This window comes from Homarus americanus, unplaced genomic scaffold, assembly GCF_018991925.1.
Source record: "Homarus americanus isolate GMGI-L3 unplaced genomic scaffold, GMGI_Hamer_2.0 scaffold57965, whole genome shotgun sequence".
Taxonomy (NCBI): Eukaryota; Metazoa; Arthropoda; class Malacostraca; order Decapoda; family Nephropidae; genus Homarus; species Homarus americanus.
Window position 1 is genome coordinate 5,932,961 of NW_024725031.1, and position 12,007 is coordinate 5,944,967.

General features: G+C 40.3%; 1 protein-coding gene across 3 annotated transcripts in view; it reads right to left on the bottom strand.

The window, feature by feature from the left end:
* Positions 1-4,348: 4,348 nt before the first annotated feature.
* LOC121864677 (zwei Ig domain protein zig-8-like) overlaps positions 4,349-12,007 on the bottom strand; it is a 44,615-nt gene continuing 36,956 nt past the window's right edge. For all 3 annotated transcript variants that reach the window (XM_042363831.1, XM_042363829.1, XM_042363828.1), the window contains 5 exons: positions 10,026-10,174; positions 6,917-7,127; positions 6,630-6,764; positions 5,702-5,887; positions 4,349-5,538 (listed from right to left, as the gene is read on the bottom strand). In XM_042363831.1, the coding sequence (XP_042219765.1) occupies positions 5,270-5,538; positions 5,702-5,887; positions 6,630-6,764; positions 6,917-7,127; positions 10,026-10,174 (950 nt within the window). In that variant the 3' untranslated portion in view covers positions 4,349-5,269. The remainder of the gene's footprint in view (positions 5,539-5,701; positions 5,888-6,629; positions 6,765-6,916; positions 7,128-10,025; positions 10,175-12,007) is intronic.

Genomic DNA, 12,007 nt, shown 5'->3' on the forward strand with positions numbered 1-12,007 from the left:
GTATCTGTCTGCGAACCATTGTGAACCCCTGTATCTGCCTGCGAACCATTGTGAACCCCTGTATCTGTTTGCGAACCATTGTGAACCCTGTGTCTGTCTGTGAACCCTTGTGAACCAACATCATTCTTGACTGACTTTTTAGGAATGTTGAATTCGTGGGTGTGTGTGTGGGTGATTTTTTCGCCAGAATTTACGACCTGTAAACTACCCACCAAGTCGTTTACGGCCCATTTTCGGGTGTAACAAGAGGTCATAATTTTTATGGAGCATTTTCCACTTAATTCTTTATATTTTCTTTCTTTTTTCCTTTTTTTCTTGAATGAAGAACAAAGTCAAATATTAATGAAAGGGGTTATCTCGATTCTGTCTGTCTGTCTATCTGTCTGTCTGTCTGTCTGTCTGTCTGTCTCTACTCATCCCACAGTCTAAGATCTTTTGTTACAACACGAAGACTGGAGACGAATTGGAAACATCAAAATTACACTGAGAAATCTAATCTTGACACGTTCTCTTATCTCTTAGTTACGAGTTAAAAACTGTAGTAGGGATGATGTGGTGAGGAGATGTTGGTTGTAGTGGTGATAGTAGTGGTGATAGTGGTGGTCGTGGTAGTGGTGGTGATAGTGGTGGTAGTGGTAGTGGTTATGGTGTTGATAGTGGTGGTGTGGTGGTAGTGGTTATGGTGTTGATAGTGGTGGTGGTGGTGGTGGTGGTGGTGGTGGTGGTGGTGGTGGTGGTGGTTATGGTAGATAGGTGGTGGTGGTAGTGGTTATGGTGGTGATAGTGATGGTGGTGGTGGTAATAGTGATGGTTGTAATGACAGATGTGGTGATTATTTGGTGATTGTGATGATGGTCGTGGTGTTAATAATGCTGAAAATGATAAAAGTGATGATGGTAGTAGTTATAATAGTGATGATAGTAGTGGTGATAATAGTGATGATAGAAGTAGTAGTTGTAATAGTGGTGATGATAGTGGTGACCAGATGTTGTAACTCAGCTGGAGTATAACACTGATGACAAGGATTTATGTCCCCTATACAACCCGTAAATATTTTATGCCTCATTCACCCTGTGCAACAAGTCGTTGGTGGTGAAGATAGTAGTGGTCTACAGTAGGTGGTGAGTGTGGTGGTGGTGCAGGTAGTGAGTGTGGTGATGGTGCAGGCAGGAGTGGTTGTAGCAGGCAGAGTGTGGTGGTGGTGCAGGTGGTGAGTGTGTGGGTGATGGTGCAGGTGGTGAGTGTGTGGTTGTGTAGGTGGTGGAGTGTGGCTGGTGGTGCAGGTGGTGAGTGTATCTGTGGTGCAGGTGGTGAGTGTGTGTGGCGCAGGTGGTGCAGGTGGTGAGTGTGGCTGGGGTGCAGGTGGTGGAGTGTGGTGGTGGCGGTGGTGCAGGTGAGTGTGGTTGTGGTGCAGGTGGTGGTGTGTGGTGGTGGCGGTGGTGCAGGTGGTGGTGGTGCAGGTGCAGGCGGTGGAGTGGTTGTGGTGCAGGTGGTGAGTGTGGGTGGTGGCGGTGGTGCAGGTGGTGGTGGCAGGTGTTGCAGATGGTGAGTGGTTGTGGTGCAGGTGGTGAGTGTGGTGGGTGGTGGCTGTGGTGGTGGTGAGTGTGGTGATGGCGGTGGTGCAGGTGGTGAGTGGTAGGTATGGTGCAGGTAGAGTGTGGTATGGTGGTGCAGGTAGAGGTGGTGAGGTGGTGGTGGTGGTGGTGGCTGTGGTGCAGGTAGGAGTGTGGTGATGGCGGTGGTGCAGGTGTTATGTGGTGGTGGCGGTAGCAGGTGGGTAGGGGTGTGGTGGAGCAGGCAGGTGGTGAGTGTGGTGATGGTGGTGCAGTGTAGAGGTGGTGGTGGCGGTGGTGGTGGGTGAGGGTGAGTGTGGTGGTGGTGGTGGTGGTGGCTGTGGGTAGGTGGTGAGTGTGGTGGTGCGGTGGTGCAGGTGTTATGTGTGGTGGCGGTAGCAGGTGGTGGTGATGGCGGTGGTGCAGGTGGTGAGTGGTGGCGGTGGTGCAGGTGGTGGGTGAGGTGGTGAGTGTGGTGGTGGTGGTGGTGGCTGTGGTGCAGGTGGTGAGTGTGGTGGTGGCGGTGGTGCAGGTGTTGAGTGTGGTGGTGGCGGTGGTGCAGGTGGTGGTATTTGTGATGAAAGTGATGGTAGTGGTCATGGTTATGATGGTGATGGTGTAAATGTTGGTGATAAATATTAAACCTCTCAATGGTGTGAAAGAGACATGCTTTATTCTTCCACTAACTTTTGCTTCCTTAGTTACATCTCTACCGTGTCTCATGTCTGTTAAGAGACCTCTCTTTTGTTTACATTCGAGCTGTTGCCGTCTTGGTGGTCTCCCATATTATAACCTCGACCTCGTAGGTGTCTTGTGAAGAATCGTGTTTTCACTTGCTGTGTGTTGTGTCAATTAAGGATATTTCCACCTCCGTCTGGTCTTCTCTCCTCCACTAACTCAGTTTGCATTCTAGATGAGAAGAACGCTTCTTTCCATTTTTCTGTCTTCAGATAGTTTAGCGTATTTCTATCTCAATTTTTATTTTCATCTTTATTTCCTCCTTTTCTCGCATCGTTGATCATTCTTTGGGTAAAAAAAATACGTTTCCATTTCTCTCTTTCTCTCTCATCTGGTTTTGATGATACTAATTAATCTTTCAATGTGTAAGCTATCAAGGATGCGATTTGATTATGAATGTGGCTGATTGCATTTCTGGGAGCAGCTGATTAAATTTATTCTCTTTTAGATTAGTTTATATTCACACGTAAATTAAGACCTGCCTCTCTGTTCGTAGATGAGTGAACCAATACCACACTGTCGTACCGTGCTCCGAGGTACCTGAAAATGACTTAGTTTCCTTGTATCGACTAATTTACCTGTACTGAATAATCTAATTTGTGAGTGATGTGAGTTTTTTAAATTTTTGGCTTAAGAATTCGTCTTCGTTGACTTATATAATTCATTAGAACAAAACATTATGTCAGATTAGATGGCATATTATACTATTGCATCCTAGTATAAATCATCTTACCTGTGCTGATTTTTCTGAATAAATGAGTTATTTTATTTTCCGAATATTTACGATTCTAGGTGAAGATTTGCCTTTGTGTGTAAAGGTAAATAAGAAATAACAAAGAATATCTCTCAACTTGGAACACCATATTACTTTTCACTGCTCCTTTGTAGAAATAATATCACCTGTCCTTGTACACCTGAATTAATTAATATTTTTTTTCGAATGTTTTGGTTAAGGTTCATTCATGATTTAATCAATAAGACAATACTAAATAGCCTTTATCACACCTTAGACCACAATATTACTTCAGTATTACCCTATAGAAATCATTTTACCTGTCCTAATGTACCTAAACACCTTGAACTCGTGAAGTGTGGAGATGAATATTGCACCATTTTCTCTCCCTGTGTTCTGTAATTCGTCTCTTCCTTCCTTTCTTTTCACAGACTACATCTATTTCTCCTTTTGTTTTGTCTCTTGTGTGTAATTCAATTATATTTTCCACCCTTCAATGACCTTTATTTCTTCTTCTTTGTTCCTTCATATGTCATGCGTTGTTATTAAAGCTATTGTTTCCTCTCACTCATTTGCTCTTCTGTTTCGACCTTTTATGCCTTTTTTCAGTACTTTTATTTGTTTTTCGTTTGTTCCGTGTGTGTCTTGTTGTAGCTTATCTATGTCTTATTCTTCTTGTTTTTCATCTTTCCATGTCTCTTACTTCTGTCTTTTACACCTGTTCCATATATGGGTATTATTTTATTTCCCATTTTGTGTGTTTTAGCTGTTCCATCTAATGTTAAGTCTTCTATTCCATCATCAGGTCATTTTCATCCATTCCATTTTTCAATACCTTTCTTCTCTCCCATCATCTTTTGTCTCTCCCATCATCCTTTATAATTGTTATCATGCTCTTCCATCATCCATCACACCCTCCATCTATGCTTTGGAAAATGAAACCCAAAGTAAAACAACATTGTACATTTATTTTTCCATATATTTATATAATCATTTATGTATTACAAACCGGTTAGGTGAGCAAATTTTGTTGATAATATAATATATAACTATATATATATATATATATATATATATATATATATATATATATATAAATATATATATATATAATAATATATATATATATATATAACTATATATATATATATATATATATAGTATATATTATATATATATATATATATATATATATATATATATATATATATATATATATATATATATATATATATATATATATATATATATATATATATATATATATATATATATATATATATATATATATATATATATATATATATATATATATATATTCTGCAATACAAAATAAAAATGATATATAAATTTGTGCATAATTCATATTTTGTAAGCGTATTAGCCCATCAAGTACAAAACTCTGATAAAAATTTTCTTCGCTGGGAGCAAGATAAGGTTTCCTGGAATTAAAAAGATAAGAGGCAGAAGAAAAAAAGTATATAGCTGCTGGTACCATAAAAATACGTAGAAAGAAGTGAAAGATTTTAACGCCGAACATTTATTGAGAATTAATTTTATAAAGTTTTCAAATATACAACTTTTTATACAGAGTCCACCACAATCATTCCTCTCGTATTTCTCTCTCTGTCTAGGGATGAGTCACAATATTTATCCCCCGCCTCCGAATTATGTAAACAACTGTGGTCTTAGTGTTTAATCCAGTGCTTAAGAGGAATAAAATCGGAGTAAATAGAAATAAAGATATTTTTAAGTAAGTGTTGAAATTATTAGAGAAAGTGTGAGGATAATTAGAAACGCATTGAAAACCGATAGGAGTTTTTTCAGATAAGAAAATGCTCCAAAAATGAAAAGAACTTATAGGTAAACGCCCAGAACGAAATACTGTATAAAGGCAAAGAACTTACTTTATATGTAAGAACTCGTTACAAACGCAACTACAATCGTTTTGGACACAGAAAGATCACTTTTAGCGTGAGAAAATCACCACAAGTGCAAAAAAAAAATACAAAATCACTGTAAACGCAAGGAACTCGTTGTAAACTCACTGAACTCACTCTGAACGCAAAGAACTCACTGTAAACGCAAGGAACATACCTGTAATCGCATGAAAAATGACTATTACCAAAAACTCATTGTATCCAGAAAGTTATCACTGTAAACGCAAAAGAACCCACTGACTCAAGAGGAACTCACTGAAAAGCCAAGATAATGCAGTGAAAAACGCTCCGAACTCAACTTAGACTCAGAGCGCCGCGGCCACTGATTCACGCTGACGGGAGAACTCAAAGCCTCTCGGGAAGTCTATAATTTTGAAGAATAATCTCATTAGAAAGACAAGAATGAGGGAGAGCGTCTGCGTAGAGCACAAAAGACTCAAAGGAGGCTTGATGAAAGAGGAAAAGGACGCAGAGGAAGACGAAGATGATGAGGAGGAAGAGGAGGAGGACGCAGAAGATGGTGGAAGGGCGGTGCTGGCTTGTAGGTGTGGCTGCATTGCCGCAGGAGATTCTTCTGTAAAATAAGAAGAAAATGCTTAGTTATACCTCAAATATTTCGATAAGAAAAAATGCGATTATTCTTGTTTACATTAATGGTAATTTACTCCAGTGAAAAGGATTATTCACACACACACACACACACACACACACACACACACACACACACACACACTTACCGTCCACCACGTGTACGGACACAGAGTCAGGGATGGCATGCTCAGGGGCGCATGTGTAGTTGCCAGCGTCCCTCCAAGTGGCGTTGGTGACCAGGAGCCAGCTGGTGCCCGCCCGACGGTCTGTCACCAGCTGAATCCCCCCGCGACCACCTGAGTTGAGCTCCTCCAACACGCTGCTGCTACTACCTGTGGGAGGAAGGTCAGAGGTCATCATTTATACTGACCTCCTCCAACACGATGAGCGAGTAAGGTCAATATGTCAACACCTATATTGACCTCAAATAACCTGCTGCCACTACCAATTCTGTTGCTGTTTTAACTGGAGGATGAAAAGCCAAAGGTCAACGTTACTGCCACTGTCTGGAAAGTAAAGGTCAAAGCCGTCAGTGCTCCTCATACTTGTGGGAAGATGGTTAATGATTTCCAGCTGAGTTGACCTTATCCAGTGTACTTAGACTTTTTAGGGGTACAAAAGTCACCGACTAGATTGATCCTCCAACACGTTATTAATATTACCCGAGGCATGAAGGTCAAAGGTTAATATAGGTTGATTGTCTGTACTTGTCCTCTCTCTTCATATCTCCCTCCTCTCTCCCTCCTTATCTTACTCCGCTCTCCCTCCTTATCTTACTCTGCTCTCCTTCTCTCTCTCTCTCTCTCTCTCTCTCTCTCTCTCCTTCAATTCTCTGTCTCCTTCCCTCCTTCCTTCCCTGTCTACATCTCTATCCCTTTCTTTTATTTTCTCCGTTGCCTTCCCTCCCTCCCTATCCTTTCCCTGACACTTGTATGAAGTAACGTCAGTAACAATAGGATTATAATCTCTCTCTCTCCCCATCAATCCACCCGTCTACGTCTATCTATCTATCTATTTATCTATCTATCTATCTATCTATCTATCTATCTATCTATCTATTTGGCGGAGACTCACGTGAGGTAGGGTTGAAGTGAAACCAGGTGACGGGAGCAGCTTGGGCGGCGGCTCCTTTAATAACACAGGTGATGTTCAGGTTACTGCCAGCCTTCATGTACATCGCGCTGGCCCCTATGATGGTCGCCTGTGGTACTGTAAAGGAGGAGGGGAGATATGGTTAGATGTTCTGTCTGTCTGTCTGTCTGTCTGTCTGTCTCTCTCTTAGATATCTTGGGGTAAGATCGAGACCTAACAAGCGAAAGATGATGAGATAGATAGATAGATAGATAGATAGTACTACTCACCCACAACTTCCAAGTTAAACCTCTTGAAGATCTTAGGTTGGGCGGACACCTGACACTCGTACACGCCGGAGTCACTGACGGAGGGATCTCTTATACTCAACACCCAGTACGGCGACGTCTTGACATGGATGGCACGGAAGCGAGAGTCTGTCGTGTAGGTGAACGAATCTGTTGTCAAGACGTGGAGGTCCTGACGACGAATCCACGACACCTAGACGATAAACGAAAGCATTGTGTTAGTTCCTGAGTGATGACTGAAAGTATGTACGTGTTTCTTTTGAACGTAAATAAGGACATCTTTCAATAGGTTATAAGGACAGAGTTGAACACCTAAACAACGATAGGATATACTTCAGGGAATATTTATCGTAAATGCAAACACTCGCAGGTAAAGTAGATTGTCATGATAAGGCAGTTCCTAGTCAGCAAAACATTAAACCATAGTGCAAAAGATAGATTTAGAGACCAAATTCTACATGTATTGATATGATTCACTCACAAGCAAAACGCAAAATCAACATAAAAAAGACTCGTTCACCATAGCAAGCAAGCAAGCACAAACACAACTAAAAACTTTAACTCTAAAACAAAAATCACAAACATGTCGAAATACAGTGAAAAAATAACAAGCTAAAACACTCAAAAACATTACAACAACGAAATAAAATCCCTCGCAAGCAATAACAATAGTAAGACCCACCTCAAAACACACAGTCTACAAGCACAATTACCAGCAAGCAAAATTGTTCACCGATAGCAGAGTAAAATACACACATTCCAGGGCCCAGATTTTCAAAGGTTCGTTCGATGTATTTTTCTCGTAAGTGGAAAAGAGAAAATTCTGTTAAAAGTCTCACTTAAATATACTTAAATATACTTAAGATATCTTTGTGAATCACGCTAGGTTATGTTAGGTTTGGTTAGTTTTGGGTTAAGTTTGGTTAGGTTAGGTTAGGTTTAGTTAGGTTAGGTTAGATCAGATTAGGTTAGCATAATTTGAGTAAGGTTAGTTTAGGTTAGGTTTTGTTTTGTTAAGTTAGTTTAGTTTAGGATAGATTAAGTTAGGTTAGCTTAGGTTAAAATGATATATATTTGCTCAATTTCGTTCCCTGATATAATATTGTATAGTAGAGATTTTAGAATTATCTTATTTATAACAAATTCTTAAAGTAAAGGAGGCTTGAGTAAAGTAAATTACACTACCTGGAGAACCTTTAATTTGACAGGTAAACATGGACTACATTACTGGTATGTTAAAAGTTATCATGTTCTCAAACTGGTGGTAAGTGAACGTCTCTATTTAAAGTAGAATCTCAGTGTAACTTTCCTGTCATAGTGAACGTTACAGTGTAGCGTCTTAGTGTAACTTTGCTGCCATAGTGAACGTTACAGTGTAGAGTCTCAGTGTAACTTTCCTGTCATCGTGAACGTTACAGTGTAAAGTCCCAGTGTAACTTTCCTATCATAGTGAACGTTACAGTGTAGAGACTCAGTGTAACTTTGCTGTCATAATGAACGTTACAGTGTAGAATCTCAGTGTAACTTTCCTGTCATAGTGAACGTTACAGTGTAGAGTCTCAGTGGTATCAGTATGTAAACGTGTCTTGTTAAGGTAAAGTCTCTTGTCAAATTTTATTGCCATTTTGAATGCTATGCCGCCCTAACTGGTGCTAATAATTATAAAGAGAGAGAGTTAAGGTGGTGTTTGGAATTTGTTTTTGTTGTTGTGTACCTTGAGTCAGCCAGTTAGGTGTATTCTTTTTTTCTCTAGTTATGAGAAATATACAATATGCGAACCTTTGAGCCTCTCTGTACAGGGCGTCACAAAAGTTTTAACAGAAGGGAAAACAGAGTAACCAATAGAATTTTTTCTTGTGTTTTTCATTGTCTTGTTGGCAACGTTGGTGGTATGTTGTAACGTGGATGTATGCTGGTAAGGTGAGTGGTGTGTTGGTAACGTGAGTGGTGTGCTGGTAACGTGAGTGGTGTGTTGGTAACGTGATTGGTGTGTTGATAACGTGAGTGGTGTGTTGGTAACGTGGGTGTGTGTTGGTAACGTGGGTGGTGGTGTGTTGATAACGTGGATGGTGTGTGGTAACGTGGATACTGTATTGGTAACATGGGTGGTATGTTGGTAACGTGGATGATGTGTTGGTAAAATGGGTGGTCGTGTGATGGTAACGTGGGTTATGGTGTGTTGGTAACGTGGGTGGTCGTGTGATGGTAACGCGGGTGGTGGTGTGTTGGTAACGTGGGTGGTGGTGTGTTGGTAACGTGGGTGATGATGTATTGGAAACGTGGGTGGTGATGTATTGGTAACGTGGGTGATGGTGTGATGGCAACGTGGGCGATGTGTTGTTGAATTTGAATTCCAGTATGCAAATCAGATTGTATTCTACATTGTATTACACCATTAGAAATATATATGAGATTGTTTACCGGGTGATTACCATTGCTCTTCCCGATGTTAAACTTTATTGTAAAAAAAAAAAGCTACAGTGAAAAGCTAGATGCGTTATGAAGCTCAAAAGGTTTTATTTTCTATCTATACAAGTTCAATATAAATTCCTTTTGCAGTTCAGTAAACATCAAAGCGCTATATTGTGACCCTTCTATATTTTCTAACAGTCTCACGTATTCTTCCTTTTCTTCAAATTTCCCAAAGTTGCTGACATTGGTGGAATAAAAACTCCATTTCCCACAGAACCAGAGAGGATTTTTTTTTTCATAGTGAATATTTAAAATCAGATTGATTCTTTATAATCGCCCGGTACTTGGTATATTATAGAATAAATTATGTTATAGAGATTAATTATAGATTATCGTTCATGACTCCCACAAAAGTACGGTACTTAAAACTGTTGAACCACAGAAAATATTTAGAGGTGCAATTATCAACGGCTGATTAGAGGGTAATTTATAAATGAAACCTCATTAGCTTAAATTACTAGGTCTATTGACAAATTGAGAGTATACTTCACTAGTCCTATTGAAACTCAGGTACATTAATCAAACAGGAGTGAAGGTTTAATGTAAATGGTTGTTACAATAGCTGGGATAAATTCATACTTTGAAAAGATTATTAAAAAAAAAAGAACAATTATTTTACCTGTCTGTCACCGAGCATTCTGACGCCACAGGTGAGGTTAGCGGCGGCGCCCACGGCTGTAGTGACCTCTGTGGCTGTGGGCAGGAAGTATGGGCAGCCTCGGCAGTGGGCGGGCCCCGGAGAGGGTGTGGGCGGTGGATGGGCTACACCTGTGGGGTGGAAGATTCATTAATTAGTGGACAGTTTGAGTGTGTGTGTGTGTGTATTTTCTACGTTCCGGTAACTACATATCGGTGTCTTTATGTATTTTTTAGAAGTGCATTAGAGCGAAATGAATATATGAATTTAAATGAATTTATACTCAAGCACGTATTGTATATGTATGTGTGCATGAGTGCGTGTTAGCCTGTGTGAGTGTGTGTATGCCAAGAGCTTGTTCACAGTAATTTACAAAAAAATCGTGAAAAAGTCGAGGGATTTCTTCTAAAGGGAAAAACACTAAACACCATTTTTACTGACGGAAAGTTTCACCTCTTAAATTCTTGCCTCAGTTTGTTCTTATTTTTAACTATTCTCACTGTTGTTGAATAGCAGAAATATAATGTCATCGTCACTAATAGAGAATATTATTTAATTTAAGATAGACTGTGTGTGTGTGTGTGTGTGTGTGTGTGTGTGTGTGTGTAATAATAATAATAATAATAATAATAATAATAATAATAATAATAACGGTTTATTGAAAAAGTTCGGCAGCCCGAAGGCTGAAAATATACATTGGACATAAATGGGTTATTACATACATTGGTGGTTAACAAAAGCTTTCATTAGAGAAAGGTAAAGGAACATACAGTGAAGGGCAAGTAGATCTTGTGCGCTGAGGTGTTGAACAGCAAACACGTACTGTAGTAACTCCCTCACAGATGGTGCTATGAGGGACCTGACGTGGTGTAGTAATTCCTTCACAGATGGTGTTATGAGGGGCATCACGTGGTGTAGTAATTCCCTCACAGATGGTGTTATGAGGGGCTTGACGTGGTGTAGTAATTCCCTCACAGGTGATGTTATGAGGGGCATCACGTGCTGTAGTAATTCCCTCACAGATGGTGTTATGAGGGGCTTGACGTGGTGTAGTAATTCCCTCACAGATGGTGTTATGAGGAACCTCACATGATGCTGTAGCAACTCATTCACTACGTGGTGTCGTAGCATCATGGAACACCACGTGGTCTGGTGTCACAGGACCTCACTCTCTCAAGTGAGTGAGGTGTGGTCCCAGGCCTCCCTATCGTGGACCGATTAACACATAGCTGGTGTTGTTGAGTCTCAGGGGCAGTTATCATTGGGTACCTGGGACCTCACTGTGTGAAGGCTAGCTTGGGTATGACTCAGCTGTTACTGTTGAGTTGTTTTTCACTGACTTAAGCACTGTTCACCACTATTCAACACTGATTCCATTCCATTCTTAAATGAAATAGTAACTTCTGGCGAGAACTTGTGTGTGAACAGCAGACACATAAGAACATAAGAAAATAAGGCGTCTGCAATAGGCCGGTTGGCCTGTGCATGGCAGCTCCTGTCGAGAGTTACTACCACTCTCTATTATCCATGAATCTATCTAGCCTCCTTTTGAAAATTTCCAGAGTTCCCGCACTTACTACAAAGTTGCTAAGCTTGTTCCACTCGTCCACCACCCTATTTGTGAACCAGTTTCTTCCTATCTCCCTCCTAAACCTAAACTTATCCAACTTGAATCCGTTGCTCCGAGTCCTATCCTGCTCGGATATTATAAGAACTTTATCCACATCCCCTTTATTGATTCCTTTCACCCACTTAAATACTTCTATCATATCTCCCCGCACTCTTCGTCTTTCTAGGGAATGCAAGTTAAGTTTCTTTAACCTATCCTGATATGGAAGGTTTCTAAGTCCCGGAATCATTTTTGTCATTCTTCGCTGCACCGACTCTAGTGAATTTATATCCATTCTATAATAGGGGCACCAGAACTGAACCGCATAATCGAGGTGCGGCCTGACTAGCGCAAG